Source organism: Lissotriton vulgaris, chromosome 1_1, assembly GCF_964263255.1.
Source record: "Lissotriton vulgaris chromosome 1_1, aLisVul1.2, whole genome shotgun sequence".
In the NCBI taxonomy this organism is placed as follows: domain Eukaryota; kingdom Metazoa; phylum Chordata; class Amphibia; order Caudata; family Salamandridae; genus Lissotriton; species Lissotriton vulgaris.
In genome coordinates, this window is record NC_141685.1 from 1,543,007,079 (window position 1) to 1,543,023,593 (window position 16,515).

General features: G+C 42.0%; 1 protein-coding gene across 1 annotated transcript in view; it reads right to left on the reverse strand.

The window, feature by feature from the left end:
* Positions 1–16,515, reverse strand: part of OTOGL (otogelin like) — a 1,110,282-nt gene that overhangs the window by 151,311 nt on the left and 942,456 nt on the right. Inside the window, exon 42 of the mRNA XM_086931129.1 lies at positions 10,423–10,608. Within this exon, the coding sequence (XP_086787255.1) occupies positions 10,423–10,608 (186 nt within the window). The remainder of the gene's footprint in view (positions 1–10,422; positions 10,609–16,515) is intronic.

Genomic DNA, 16,515 nt, shown 5'->3' on the forward strand with positions numbered 1-16,515 from the left:
ATATATATATATATATTTATTTATACTTTTTGATTAATACAGTACAAAAGACCAAAAGACATAATATTATCACGACAATATATATTTATATATATATATATATATATATATATATATATATATTACCTACTGGCGGTCGCCAGTAGGTATATATAGTTAGGATTTTTTTCTCTATGGGATTTTTGAAAATTCTATGTCTAATAACTTTGGCGTTTGTGGACGGAATTGGCTGAAATTTTCAGGAAAATGGAACATTTTGTTTCTGAGCAGCCCCTGACAATTTGGGGGGGGTTTCATCAAGGGGGGGCCGAGAAAAAAGGGGGGTCCCAAAACGCTTTTTTCCCATGTTAATTTCCATAGGGCGGTTGGCCTCACTTTTAGCTCGAACGGCTGAATGGATTTGCACGAAACTTGGCAGAATTGTAGGGACTGTTAGCCCGATGTGCCTTTGCTAGGTCTCAATATATGTGCTCCAGTGGATTTTGAGTAATTTAGGTTCAAAAAAAGATATATATCTGGGCGGAGCCTAACCACACATCTGATCTGATTGGCTGTCAGCACTTCATCCAAGAAGTGTTGGCAGCCATCTTGGGACCAATATACATGATAGCACCTCATTAAAAAGCATTGTAGTTAATAGAGGGTTTTAGGACTTTAGTTACATTATAAATCATTTGTTGATGGTACCATACTCGTTTTAGGAATTGTGGTGGGTTCTAAGGTGATTTTACCATGTGAAAAAACCTTCTGCTGTGAGATCATGAATATTGTTTGAAAGAAAACTAATATCTCATGATTTTCCCACAGTGGTTTGGAAGGGGATCAATAAGCTAAACTGAAAGCATATTTTCTGTAAATTCACATTATCTTTCTCAGTCATGTGAAAATGAAGTCTGACATTCTCAGTAAAACATGTACATCCAACAAGGACAGAGACTGTCAGTTGATTCCTTTGTGTTCTACTGCAGCCTCCTAGAGTGTTCTAAAGAACAACTAGAGCGCTAACAGTCCTACTTATTACAAAGGTATGGCACACCTGAAGCCATCTTGATTGGAATAAAGTGGTAACTCTTAAAACATTTAATTTAAAACGAAACAAAATGAGGGGGTATATTTTGCCATAGAAAGTATGATTAGTGCTGCAGAATGAAAAATTAGGGCACATTTTGAGTGACTTCTCAAATCCTTTTCTATTTCATTAAAACATTCTGACATGCAGTCTCCCAAAATGGCCACCAGAGACAAAAGAGCCCAAATGTAACCCAAATATCACCCAGATGTAGCCCAAGTATAGCCCAATGACAGAATGTCCCAGAGTGTTCTAAAGAACAACTAGAGCGCTAACAGTCCTACTTATTACAAAGGTATGGCCCACCTGAAGCCATCTTGATTGGAATAAAGTGGTAACTCTTAAAACATTTAATTTAAAAAGAAACAACATGAGGGGGTATATTTTGCCATAGAAAGTATGATTAGTGCTGCAGAATGAAAAATTAGGGCACATTTTGAGTGACTTCTCAAATCCTTTTCTATTTCATTAAAACATTCTGACATGCAGTCTCCCAAAATGGCCACCAGAGACAAAAGAGCCCAAATGTAGCCCAAATATCACCCAGATGTAGCCCAAGTATAGCCCAATGACAGAATGTCCCAGAGTGTTCTAAAGAACAACTAGAGCGCTAACAGTCCTACTTATTACAAAGGTATAGCACACCTGGAGCCATCGTGATGGGAATAAAGTGGTAACTCTTAAAACATTTCATTTAAAAAGGAACAAAATGAGGGGGTATATTATGCAATAGAATGTATTATTAGTGCTGCAGAAAGAAAAATTAGGGCACATTTTGAGTGACTTTTCAAATCCTCTTCTATTTCATTAAAAAATTCTGACATGCAGTCTCCCAAAATGGCCACCAGAGACAAAAGAGCCCAAATGTAGCCCAAATATTACCCAGATGTAGCCCAAGTATAGCCCAATGACAAAATGTCCCAGAGTGTTCTAAAGAACAACTAGAGCGCTAACAGTCCTACGTATTACAAACGTATGGCACACCTGAAGCCATCTTGATTGGAATAAAGTGGTAACTCTTAAAACATTTAATTTAAAAAGGAACAAAATGAGGGGGTATATTTTGCCATATGAATTATGATTAGTGCTGCAGAAAGAAAAATTAGGGCACATTTTGAGTGACTTCTCAAACCCTCTTCAATTTCATTAAACAATTCTGACATACAGTCTCCCAAGATGGCCACCAGAGACAAAAGAGCCTAAATGTAGCCCAAATATCACCCAGATGTACCCCAAGTATAGCCCAATGACAGAATGTCCCAGAGTGTTCTAAAGAACAACTAGAGCGCTAACAGTCTTACTTATGACAAAAGTATGGCACACCAGAAGCCATCTTGATTGGAATGAAGTGGTAAGTCTGAAAACACTCAATTTAAAAAGGAACAACATGAGGGGGTTAATTTTGCCATAGAAAGTATGATTAGTGCTTCAGAAAGAAAAATTAGGGATCATTTTGAGTGACTTCTCAAATCCTCTTCTATTTCATTAAAAAAATTCTGACATGCAGACTGAAACATGCACTTTGAATACCAGCAGCAGATGTCCCTGGTGAGCAGTAGCTTTACTACAGTGATCTAATGTGCAACTAGAGTGCTAACATTCAGAATTTATGGCAAATGTGTGACACATCTGAAGGCCTTCTTGATGGAACCAAAGTAAACAAGCATTGAAAATGCAATAGATCTCGCCCTCGTTTAAGTTAAAGCCATTCTGTTTGTAATGAGGTGGCTTTTTAGCTTTGCTTTTATTATTGTTTTTTCAACTTTCATGTAAATAACATGCATCTGTATGCATATAAGTATATGTATGCATGCATTTATGTTTGTATTTATATAGATATACAGATGATATATGTTTATATATGTATGTATATATATATATATTCACTGAAAAAACCATAGGCTATAGACCATATATAGTTAGGAATTAGCATTTACAAAACCTTGAAAATTCACTGAAAAAACCATAGGTTATAGACCATATATAGTTAGGAATTAGCATTTACAAAACCTTGAAAATTCACTGAAAAAACCATAGGTTATAGACCATATATAGTTAGGAATTTGCATTTACAAAACCTTATTTTACTCACACAAAACCATTGAAATTCCATATATAGTTAGTTGCACTAACTACATATCGCGCACCCTCAATCCACTGCTGATGATGTCACATATTACATCATTCATGACATGGTCAGTGACATCACTGATGACATCACTGATGACATCTCAAATGACATCACTGATGACATCACTGATGACAACATCCAGTGACTGTATGTTTCTGTAAAGTTAAAATATGTCTTACATATTGAAGAATGAGTGGATGTATAAGTGTCTGGATGAAGGATTTAGTAGGTGCATGACTGACTGTATGAGTGAGTGATTAAATGTGTCTCACTGAGTGCATGGGTTAGTGACTAAACTGTCTTAATTTGTACATCATTATGTCTGTTGTTCTGTAAACTGTTGCATGTGCTGATAAGTAGCTATATGAGTAACTATATGGGTTATTGATTGGTTGCCCAAGTATTTGTATGGGAGACTGAGTGTGTGTGTGGGTGGCTGGGAGGTGTATGACATAGATGTGTGAGCAGTTGATTCACTAGATGTATGGTTTCAAAAGTGCATGTGGAAACAGCTGTATGGGTGGTTGACTGTGTGCATGAGTGTATTGTTGAGTGAATGGATATCTCAGTGCTACATGTCAAAGTAAGTACATATGTAAAACACAGTACATGTGAGAGTTGACATATATAAATAACTGTGCATAAGAGCCAGTGAATGTGTGAGTGGCTGTATGGATCATTGTGAACTTGTATCAGGGATTGTATAAGAGAGTAAATATGTGTTAGTATATGTTTGAATAAGTAAAGTTTGTATAACTGTATAGTTGGGGAAATGGAGGTGTGATTGATTCTTTGCATGACTGACTAGATGTGTGAGTAACTCCATGGATGAGTGACAGTCTGTGAGTGTCTGTTTACACTGATTGTATCTAAGGTTATATTAGAGTCTGAAGAGGTTCATCGTATTATCACATGAATGATATCATCAGTGATGTGATCAGTAATGTCAAATGAGATGTCATCAGTGATGTCATCAGTGATGTCATTTGAGATGTCATCAGTGATGTCATCAGTGATGTCACTGACCATGTCATGAATGATGTAATATGTGACATCATCAGCAGTGGATTGCGGGTGCGCGATATATAGTTAGTGCAACTAACTATATATGGAATTTCAATGGTTTTGTGTGAGTAAAATAAGGTTTTGTAAATGCGAATTCCTAACTATATATGGTCTATAACCTATGGTTTTTTCAGTGAATATATATATATATATATATATATATATATATATATATATATACTATTTATCTGTCTATATTCCATTTGGGAGGACAATTGGTTTTTAAGACCAAGGGTACTGGCTCATTGGCGACTTACTAACACCTGATCAAGTTAATTTTGGGCAGAGTGGTTTTTCTCTGTGTTGTTAGTAACCTCTGGAAGGTAGTATCAGATTTTAGAAGTATTATGATGCTGTTCAAAAAGCTATCCATATGCTGATCACATAACTTAATGTTAATAAGGTTACTCAAGCATGTAGATTTTTAAATGTAGTAGTTTAGAACATTTGTCAAAAAATATCTCCCCTCTGGATAACCAAGTCAGGATGTGCTGTTAGGGCAGCAAGAGCCTGCACTTGGGCCAGACAGCCTTAGAGGGGCCTAAAGAAAGCTCCTGGCTAGTGCTTGCTGACATTATAAGATTAGCAACCCCCTTAGAAATCTGAAGCTTAAAAATATGTCCAGGAAGGAACGCAGTGGGCAGGATTTTGTTTTTTAACCTTTAAGCGGGGTTAATTTGCTTTTATGTTGGACAGTTTTCTCTACTTAGCCTTGATGTACCTGCAGGTTTGTTATGACTTCATAATAAGGGTTATTTTTAGATTTTTTTTAGCCTTTTATGAACACGAGGTCGAGCAAATGAATCACAGATTGTTGCACATCTGCCCATTCAGCCACATTTTTTGTTTCATACCAATATGACATTAGATTACCTCCTTGATGCTTGAAAGCGCCACTTTACCTATTATCCTTATCTCTTCCGAGGTTCTATAAGGTTACTCTCACCAGAAAGTAGTGGAAACACACCGGGACCACAATTAGCAGCCCACCCTGTGCCTGAAGTTTCAACACCTACATGTGTCAGAGGCCATTGGGGCCGGCAGATTGAGCACAATTTGCACAATCTGTTTTTGGGCATGGGAAAGATACAGTGTATTCTGTGTTTCATGTCACCATAACAACAAGTCCTCCAGGCCCGTGCCCTTCATAGCTCACTGTGTTTTATTGAAAGGACTATAATTTATGAACTGCAAGTAACAACAGCATCTTTGTGTTAATCAGAATCTCACCTACCTATCTACATTAAATAAAACCTTTATCAGTGTCCATCTGAAAGGCTGTTAAAAGAGCAGGTTGTGATTAGAAAGGGATGTTAATTATCATAGGCTGTAACTTTTGCAGTGCCTGTTATAAGTTGTAAAGTCACAGTGGAGACCGATCTTGAAAATGAGTAGCTATTAACACAGGTGCCCAGTCAACCTCCTCCAAGTATCTTCATATTGAATAGAATTTAGATTCATCTCAAAATGGTTTCTTATGACTATTTCTGCATAATTTGAGAGGTGTGACTTTGGGCTGTTTTTTTGGGCTGACACTGGTCTGTGTTGGACTGAATTTGGGCTTATACTTGAGTGACTTTGGGCTTGGGACAGGTCTCAAAATCTGGCATCACTGAACACAGGGGAATCAAATGACAGGCTGCTGCTGCTGTTAGAAGTACATGTTTTACTGAGAATGTCACATGGCTGATGAAGATAGTGTCAATTTACACAAAATATGGTCTCATTTTATTTTCTTGAGCACCTTAATGACATCTATGCAAAAATCATAAGAAAAAAACGGTCTTCACTCAGACATGGGTCAGGAAATCCCAACAGAGAGTCAGTATTTTACAAAGGGTAAGATCAACACAACACAATTCTTAAAATTAGTATGGTACCACCAACAATTGATTTATATTGTAAATAAAATCTGATATCACTGTTTTCACATGCTTCTTTTTGTGACCCTCAAAACCAGCCATTCACTTAAATGAATTTCAATGGGGACAATGTGATGAAAGGATTTAAAAAAAAAATGTTTTAAACCTTTGCAATACACTTAAAAAAACAAAGGTTAAAGTAACATCATAGTTAGGTCAATATGTCAGTGATAAAATTAACCTTTGGAAAAAAAAGACAGAAATTAAAGTTAGCAGTGCTAAATATAACATGTGTCACCGCCATGCACTGCTTATGACCTCACATATGACATCACTCATGACATGTTCAATGATCATTTGTGACATCACTGATAACATCTCAAATGACACCACTCATAACTTCATCCAAGCTTGATTTTCCTGCATATTGGTCTATAAATTACTATGGCACTAGATGCCTGACAGTACGTATAAAAGACATCAGGAGACTATTAGCCATTATTATGCCATCACAGATCTAACTCCCTTCGGTGTATAAGGCATGCATTATACTCCAAGATTGACCCTATACCATACACTTTACAGCTAGCATATTTCACATTAACAATCAACTACCGATATATAGGAACGCCTCATTGAGTACAGTGTTTAATTGGTAACAACTGTTCAGAGAGAGCCAAGTTCCTAAAAATAGTGAAGATTAGTTCCAAACAAATCACCTACTACAGACAGCTTTTATCTGTATCAAACACCTGAAAGTCACTGAACTTACTTTGGGTAATCAAGGTTATATCAGTAGAGTAGACTGTGTACTGTAAACAGTGCTTCCTCTATGGAAATAGTTCACTTCATACCACACTGTTTGCAAACACCACAGAGGATGAAAAAGCATATACTATCTACTAAGAACAGTGGGCACTCTATACAACAGTTATTAAAAAAAAGACACAATTTGCTAAAAATAACCCAGATCTGAAGGTGCTAAACATCCTACTACATGCACCCTTTATACTGTTATGCTAATTTAACCTATAGCCCATCGCTCAAACAAAATAAGCTCATATATATAAGTTAGTACTTGGGGCACACAGTCTTATGTAGAAATGCTCATGCTGGCATGATTTTGTCTTATAACTCAAGGCTGCTTACAAAAGTTATTATCTACTACATAGAATGTTGCTCCTGTTGAAAACGTTTTCTGCAGAACCAGAAAACTTGTGTGGAACATAATAAATACCAGTCAACTGTCACCTGCACACAGAGATAATCTTTGAATAAAAAGATGCGTAATGTGTTCAATACCTCTACATACCTATGGTGCATTAGTAGCTGATGTGTTCTGTAAACACTTAAACACATTAGCTGGACCCATGCTGTGCAAAATTAGATACCCAAGAAATATGGCACTTATCTGCCACTATGTATACTAAAAAACAAAATAGCACACTCATTGGCTGATGTCATCAGTGATTTCATCAATGATGTCATCAATGATGCCATGTGAGATGTCATCAGTGATGTTATAAATGTTGTCATAGAGTCATGGGTGATGTCATATGTGCGGTCATAAGCAGTGCAAGGCGAGGCAATAGTTATACTTAGCATTGCTAACTATAACTTGTAAATTTCTGTGTGTTTTTGAGGTCAAAATTTTTATGTTCTCACTGACATATTCACCTAACTATAATGTTATTTTAACTTTTGGTTTTTCAATAAATTTCTATGTTTTTTTAATGTAAAGTAATACTCACATACCATACATAAAAGCACCTGCACACGCCCTTTGGCCATGCGTAGCGGGGAGTTGGCTGCTGGGTTTGGAACAGGGCAAGGTCCTGGTGTGGTCTGGTGAGCAAAAGAAGGATGGATTCAACCAAGATCTCCTGACCGGAGGAGAATGTTTTGATTTGTTCTGCATTCCATCCATCAATTGTGTGTCTTTTGCTTCCTCGCCCTAAGAGCGCCGGGTATGCCTAGACGTAGGTCCCGGGCTCACTGTGCCACTGGATTCAAGCTATCCTGGCCAAAGAGGGGTGAAACCCTGAAACCCATCCTAAGATGCTTGTTTCCTGTCCAGGGAGGACCTTGCTTGGCAGTTCGGGCTGGACTGTTGGCAGGAGGCACAGGGTCAAGACTGATTCGCATATGGCCAGGTCTAAACTGGAGTGGCATGGTGAGCAAAAGAATGATGGATTTAGCCCAGATCTCTTGACCGGGGGAGAATGTTTTGATTTGTTCTGCATTCCGTCCATCAATTGTATATCATGCTTTCTGGCCCTAAGTGAGTCGGGTATGCCAAGACGTAGGTCCTGTGCTCACTGTGCCACTGGATTCAAGCTATCCTGGCTGAAGAGGGGTGAAACCACAACACCAGTCCCAGGATGCTTGTTTCCGGTCCAGGGAGAACCATACTTGGCAGTTCGGGCTGGACTGTTCTCATGAGGCACAGGGTCAAGACTGATTTACATATGGCCAGTTCTAAACTGGGATGACATGGTGCGCAAAAGAATGATGGATTTAACCCAGATCTCTTGACTTGGGGAGAATGTTTTGATTTGTTCTGCATTTAGTCCATCAATAGTGTGTCTTTTACTTTCTCACCCTAAGTGCGCCGGGTATGCCTAGACGTATGTCCCGGGCTCACTGTGACTCTGGTTTCAAGCTACACTGGTTTAAGAGGGGTGAAACCCTGAAACCGGTCCTAGGATGCTTATTTACGGTCCAGGGAGGGCCTGGCTTGGCAGTTCGGGCTGGACTGTTCCCATGAGGCACAGGGTCAAGACATTTACATATGGCCTGGTCTGAACTGGGATGATATGGTGAGCAAAAGAATGATGGATTTAATCTAGATCTCTTGACTGGGGGAGAATGGTTTGACTTGTTCTGCATTTCGTCCATCAATTGTGTGTCTTTTGCTTTCTCGCCCTAAGTGCGCCGGGTATGCCTAGACGTAGGTCCCGGGCTCACTGTGACTCTGGTTTCAAGCTAAATTGGCTGAAGAGGGGTGAAACCCCGAAACCGGTCCTAGGATGCTTGTTTACGGCCCAGGGAGGACCTGGCTTGGCAGTTCAGGATGGACTGTTCCCATGAGGCACAGGGTCAAGAATGATTTGCATATGGCCAGGTCTGAACTGGGGTGGCATGGTGAGCAAAAGAATGATGGATTTCACCCAGATCTCTTGACTGGGGGAGAATGTTTTGATTTCTTCTGCATTCCGTCCATCAATTGTGTGTCTTTTGCAGGTCCGACAGCCAACATTCTTCTATGTAGCCAATCCCACGTCCGTGCGGCACATCCTCCAGGCTCATGCTTATAAATAAAGGAGAGACGACGCACGTGGCCAACCTCTCAGGCTGAATCACAGCCGCAAGGACCCCGTCCCCTGGGGACTAGCAGCACTTAGATGGAGAGGGGGCTATGCAACCCCCTCCCCAGGCCGATTGTGGCCCAGGGACTCCACTGACCAGAGCTAGGCAACTTGTTCAAAGGGAAGGGGGCATGTGGCTCCCCTCCACGGGTCAATTTCACAGGCAGGGATCTCATCCCCTAAAGCCCAACATAATTGTAAAGGGAAGGAGGCATGCAGTCCACTCCCTGGGCTGATTTTGGCCCCAGGGAACCCAACCCCTGAGGTCCAGCACCTTCAAGTGGGTGTCTTTGTGCCCACCCAGGGCACCCACCATCCTGTTTGTTGTGGGCTGGGGAGAGTCCCAAGGCCCACACGGCCCGCACCAGCTCTTTGCATCCAGCAGGAGCCGGCAGATACAAATTGTTTTTGGCCCTGGAGTTTGGCTCTGGAGGCTCAGGCAGGGGGGGCATGCAGCCACTATCCCCTATATAAACACAACCCCCTGGGGGCTCCCCGGGGCTAATAATGAATAAATGCAGCACAGCCTCAATTTTAATATTTGTTCTTCTTTCCATTCCCAAGAGAGTCTTGTGGGATCATCACATTTTTTGCCGTACTTTTTCTGTACTAAAGTTGCATTAGCTACAATGAAGTAGGTTCCCTATTGTTCAGGTCGTACAGTAAAAGTGTAGTTGAAACAACATGATGCAGTACTACAAAGCCTAATCCCAATTGGTAAACACACCATATTAACACCTCTTTGCCTCCTAGATTGAACAACAAGACAGTTTCTAAAGGATTGCAAGAACTATTGGATTGGTACTCGTCTTTCTTCTACTTTTTCCAATGAAACGATATAATACGATGCACGTAACACACAACTATGCCTTTAATCACTTGTTTTTGTAACTGCAATGTGATCAAAACTTGCATGCTGGAACTTACCACATTTTTCTTCTGAAATGCAGAGCTCAGAATCTGTGCGATGGAGAATTGTTCCATTTTTACACACGCAGTCTTCTCTTAAATATGAGCATGGAGAATCTTCATAAAACCACTTATTCAGACATGTTTTAGCTGCGCAGGGCTGTACGCACGCCTGGTATTCCTTTCCTTCTGGGCAAACTAGAGCTGTCAGACACAAAGACAGGCAGATTATTAATACTTGTGATATTCTCCAATACATATCTAATTTAATCTTTGGAGACACCATAAACTCACAGTTAATACATTTTAAAATGAAAGCACTTGCCATGCAAATTAATGCTACAATTTAGTTCCATTAGTGCAAACAGAGAGTGTTATGACGAGTCCTGGGGTTTCTGAACTGCCTGTCCCCATATTAATGTATTGTAATCTAGCCAAAGCCTAAAGACACAGCCCTCGAAACCACCAGAGCAATATTGTGGCTCAATTCAATTTACATTATATTAATAAGGGCCATTCAGTCCTTAAGAGGTGTCTCAGATGATCATGTCAGAACATCTCTTTAAGTTTTTAATGATACGAAATATTTTTAAAAATATTTAAGTAATGATAATAGATATATGGTGTAAGAAATAAATACCAGTTACAGTAACCAGAATTGTTAAGTACATTATATAATATATAAAAATACAGAGTATTTATTTAAATAGATAACAATGAGCTACCGCAATGTATTAACTATATGTTCATAGCAATATAACAGGTGTTTGGACAAAATACTGAGCTATAAATATCGGGAGACCCAAATATCAGGAAAAGATATCATGACACAAAAATAACCTGATGCAAAAATATCATTGTCGGGGGCGTGGTCATCTGCCGTAAGAAATGGCCACGCAGTAGCTTAGCTCCGACACACCACTCTCGAAAATCTGATCCAAAGACATCACGGCCCGACGTAAAATTGCCGTAAAGAAGACCATCTAGTCCCTGAAAAGTGGGTGTCCTAATACACCGAACGCCATCCAGATTAGGCGAGTGCCTGCAGTGTTTTATCCAGACTTGGGTCCCGTCTCATGGAAAGCGAAGTGCACCACAACGCTCTCCAGTCGCCCGACAGCGAAGACACCGCAAGAGCGGTAAGACATAATACATATCACTCGCTGGAGGGGGCAGCGCAGCAATTGTCGATATCCATACCTGCCGGGTCCGTGTCTGACCCCGGCGACTGCCTGGGAGATCATCCCACTCTGAAGACTCCCCATAACGACCCATTGCAGCAGACGGCCATCATCCACCCTGCACTCCAATGCTTATGTGTGGCGCCTGAATGATCCTGCCAGCACTGCAGTGCAGTAAAAGTGTGTCCGTCCCTCCAACAAAGCCCGGGGAGTAACCGTCACGGGTGGTTGTCCCCAACTGGGACTTTCAAGGTGCCAGATGCGAAGAGGCCACTGGGCCGCCCGTTTGATTGTCAGCGATGGAGCCGTGAGAGCTGCTGGAACAAAGGGGGGGACAATGCACTGGCAACACTACCTCGACCGGCTCCCTTGACTGTCTGCCCTCACAACCACCGGGGAAACATCGAACCCTGCAGGCATCCCGCCGGAACACGGGAAGGCCGTAACAAGATTCTCTTTGACTCTCATGGGTGGCGCCCACACACATGGCAGAAACCTCAACCATCAACCTGGGCTGCCGGTGAGTTGAAATCACAGTGGGGGCAGGAGTTACCACCAGCAAGACAGTGGTCCCACTCTGTAGTGTGCATGACCAGGACTGTGTTCCCCTTTGGTACAGGCTTACTTGATGAAACCGGACAGGCCGGACAGGGCCTTGACCCTCGAGCAGGCAGCGAGGAATAACCAATGCAGCCCTATTCTCTCCTTTGGCAGTACCCCCCCCCCCACACACACACACTGAGCACACCATGGCGAGCTGCCAGGGTGGGCGCAGTGCACTCCAAGCTAAATTAGACAAGTATGCATGGCAGAAGGGCCAGGAAGAAATGCAGGCGAACTTGAAATCCACTGGGGACCAACCAGATCCCACGTTGCAAGACATTCTGGTGGCCATAAAGACCATACACACCTCTCTAGAATCTATAATTGACACCATTGCTTCAGAGGTCTCCCTGATCAGGGCTGATATGCGAAACATGAACGACCGTATCAAGGAAGCAAAATCCACAATTAAGGACTTATCAACCGATACCACCCTCCTCAAACGTCAAGTGGAGAATCTCCAAACCAGCTAAGAGCTGCTAGAACACCAACTCGACAACTATGAAAGTAGGATGCGACACAACAATATCTGCATTCTTGGGGTGCCAGAACGAGTGGAGTGGCAGGCGGTATACCTATTTGTGGAGGACCTAGAGCTGCAACATCTTCAACCCAAAAGGCTCTCCAAATACTTCTCTATTGAAAGAGGGCATAGAGTACCGGGCGGAAGATCCAAACCCAGCGCACCTTCCATGCCCATCCTGTCATGTGTGTTCAACTTCCGCGACAGAGACATAATACTTTGAATAGCAAGAGTGGCCCACCAATCACCCTTGAAAACAGTTAAATAACCTTCTTCCCCGATTTTTCGTTGAGAGTGCAAAGGCAACGCCATAGCTTACCTGAGGTGAAAAACGCCCTGTGAGACCAAGAAATCAAGTACGCCATGTTGTTTCCAGCAAAACTGCGGATTGAGTCTGAAAGGAAAACATGGTTCTTCACTAGTCCAGAAGACGCATAGGACTGGCTCAACGGCTGGCGCACGGTTGGCAAGCGAAATCATGGAACTGTGGCACTGGAAATAAAGAGAGAGTAAGCTGCCAAACAGGACCTCTGAATGGCGCCACAACGGCATGAAGTCCATCAGAACACCAACAGGCAGAATGATCTAGGTGCGAAAGTACTCACAATTGATGAGGTTTGACTTTCATCGCCTATGCATGGCACAGGTCACCTTGGCACTGATCTGCTTCATAATGTGACTCTGAGAGTGCTCGGTACTACTGCCGGATTCTTCACGGATATCACTGCTACCTACTGTGGGGTATTAATTTTTGTTTGTTACCTATAGCATGATGTACACGAACAGAAGAAAATAGTTTATGCCTCAGGGAGTGAAGTTGGACCACGTTCCCCAATATTAGAAGGGAGGATGATAGGCACTCTGCAAGTTTGGCTTGGCGGGAGGTTCAGTGCCCCCCATGCAGGGAGGGAGAGAGGCATTTTGGGGCAGGGGAATGGTTTATATAGTTTTTGTTGTTTTATCATTGTGATAGCCGATGGGGAAAGGGACACCATTAAGACAAACGCAACCCGAGCTATCTGAACCACTATACCAGAAATTGACATCCACACTCGTGCTCTAGGCGAGTAGCACCCTAAGACACCCATGTGCACTATGACCAACTGTAACGTGACGAGAACGCTCCATGTTATCACATGGAATGTCAACAGGCTGGGGGATAACTGTAAAGAGGTGTTGTTCTCCAGTATCTCAAGAGCCAAGCCCCCAATTTCACCCTGCTGCAGGAGAGACACCTCATTGGCAATACATGTAAGGCACTTGATCGATGGGGCTATAGGTTGGTAGCTCATGCGGGCATTACTTCCGGTTCGAGAGGGACCAGCATTCTCTTTTGTAAGCAATGCCCATACATATTAAACAACATGTGGGTTGATGCCCAGGGTAGATTTGCTTCGGTTGCGGGCACATGGGAAGGGAGACCCCTAAATTAACTTTTGATTTATATCTCCCTGGCTCTGAAAAAAACTACACTGACCGACTTGGGCAAGTTCCTGATGAACCCCCCAGTCGGCATCCTGGTGCTGGGAGGAGATTTTAATTTGGCGGTGGATGGTCCGGTTGACCGGCCTACTCCTCGACAAGATCCGCATGGCATCTCACCAATGATGGACTTTCTCTTAGCCTTGGCCTAGTTGATATTTGGCGCCATTTTAATCCCTCAGCATGTAATTTTATTTTCCACTCAGGTGCCCACCATACTCAATCCAGGATTGAGCACTTGCTTACACATGCTGATGATCTCTCTAATTTTACTGAAGCCAGGTCCCTGGCATGTGGCCCCTCTCCTGTCCTTATACGGATAGCTCTGCCTCAGGAGAATAGATGTCTCACCTTGTCCATCAACCCCTGGTGTCTGAAGATTCAACATGTAAGGAATGCAATTCTAAAAGGGGTGGACCAGTACTTAGCAGAGAATATAAACACTATTGACTCCCATTAGATCCTGTCGGGGGCTTTTGGGAAAGTTATTAAAGGTCTGACACTCTCATTAACGACGAGGCAAACCAAAGAACTGAGGGCATGATTGGAGACTGGAACATGAGATCCAGGGGCTGGAAGATATTTTGGCAACCACGGATCATGAACAGACCTTACACACCGCTAGCATAAAAAAGGCAAGATTACCGACAGCTCACAATGGAGGCAGTTAGATCGAAATGGAAAGCAATTCTACACGAAACAAACGAGTTGGGTTGACAATACGGGGAAATTGCTCACATGGTTAGAAAAGCAGGAAGCCGCACAGAGATGGGTACCCCTTATTGAAGGGGATTTGGGAGAAATGTTGATTGACCCGCAGCAGATTACTGAGACCTTTGCATCCCACTTTGCTTCCATATATTCCTCCATTACATGCACTACCTTTACTGACTCCAGAGACCTCCTTGCCACCATTCCAGTCACTACTCTCACCCCGGAAGACTGTGAATCCCTAGAGAAGGATCCTACTGAAGAGGAACTAGCAACGGCCATATGTGGGATGAAGTCAAGAAAAGCTAAAAGCCCCAATGGGATCCCAATAGAGCTGTTCAAATTGGTGATCTCCAAGATAACATCCGCTCTCCGAGCTATGTAGCTGGAGAGCTACCAAACTGCATCCCTACCTAGAGACCTTATGTTAGACTCAGTGGTCATCATATATAAACAGGGTAAACCAACGACAAGATGCGACTCTTTTTTTTTTTTTATCGCCCAATCTCTCTGTTAACTGCAGAAGCAAAAATTCTCACCAAGGTATTGGCTAACCGTTTGATCCCAATTATTTGTAAGCTTGTGCATCCAGATCAATCAGTCTTTACGCCTGGCCGGAACACAGCCCTCAATCTTAGAAGACTACATTGGGTGATGGGGAGAATTCACACTATTCAAGAGGATGCAGCATTGTTGTCATTAGACGGAAAAATGGCATTCAACACCATCAAATTACCTTACCTATTTGCTCTCCTCAAACGTATGAGCTTTGGCCCAAATTTTATAAAGTGGGTCAAGCTACTGTACACAGGAACCGACTGCCAAGTGGTTGTCAACGAGCACACATCCCGACAATTCCGTCTTGAAAGGGGGACTAGACAGGGATGCCCCCTGTCGCCCCTTCTATTTGCTTTAATATTGGAACCCTTAGGGACCTGGGTTGTGTGGGAAACACATCGCTAGCTCCCCCCGACTTTGTCTACTAAATAAATGAAAGGCTATCGACCTGACCTAAACTGAGTGCACATGGGCCTCACTGGGATTCATCATTGCTAGGAGGAATATAGCTCAAACTTGGGGAACTGGGGATATGCCTACTTATCAGAAATGGGCTAATGACATGGATATTGCGATGATTGCAGAGAAAGATGTTTTCAAACACAGGATCTTCCCTAAGAAGTGGGATCACAAATGGGCTAAATGATATGTGTCATGTAGCGAGCTATGTGTATTCCCAACAGAGGAATTAAATAGGGCTGAGGTGGACATTGATCTTGATCCGACTTAAAGTTATATGAAGATTCTGTTTAATCTGTATACAACAGTCATTTGATATATTACCATTGTATCTGAATGTTATGTGGCCTCATTGTCTTCCACTGTAATATCACAACTGTTTAATAAAAAGAATACATATATATATATATATATATATATATTGCTATTAAATTCAAGCTACAGCACTTGAGGTGTCCGAGTGGTTCTTTATTATTATTGAACCTGGGAGCAGATAATTACAAAGCGCCGGCTTTGGTACTCGGACCGCCCAGACAGCCTTACACTCTTTTCTGGCATTCGTGGAGCAGAATATATATATATATATATATATAT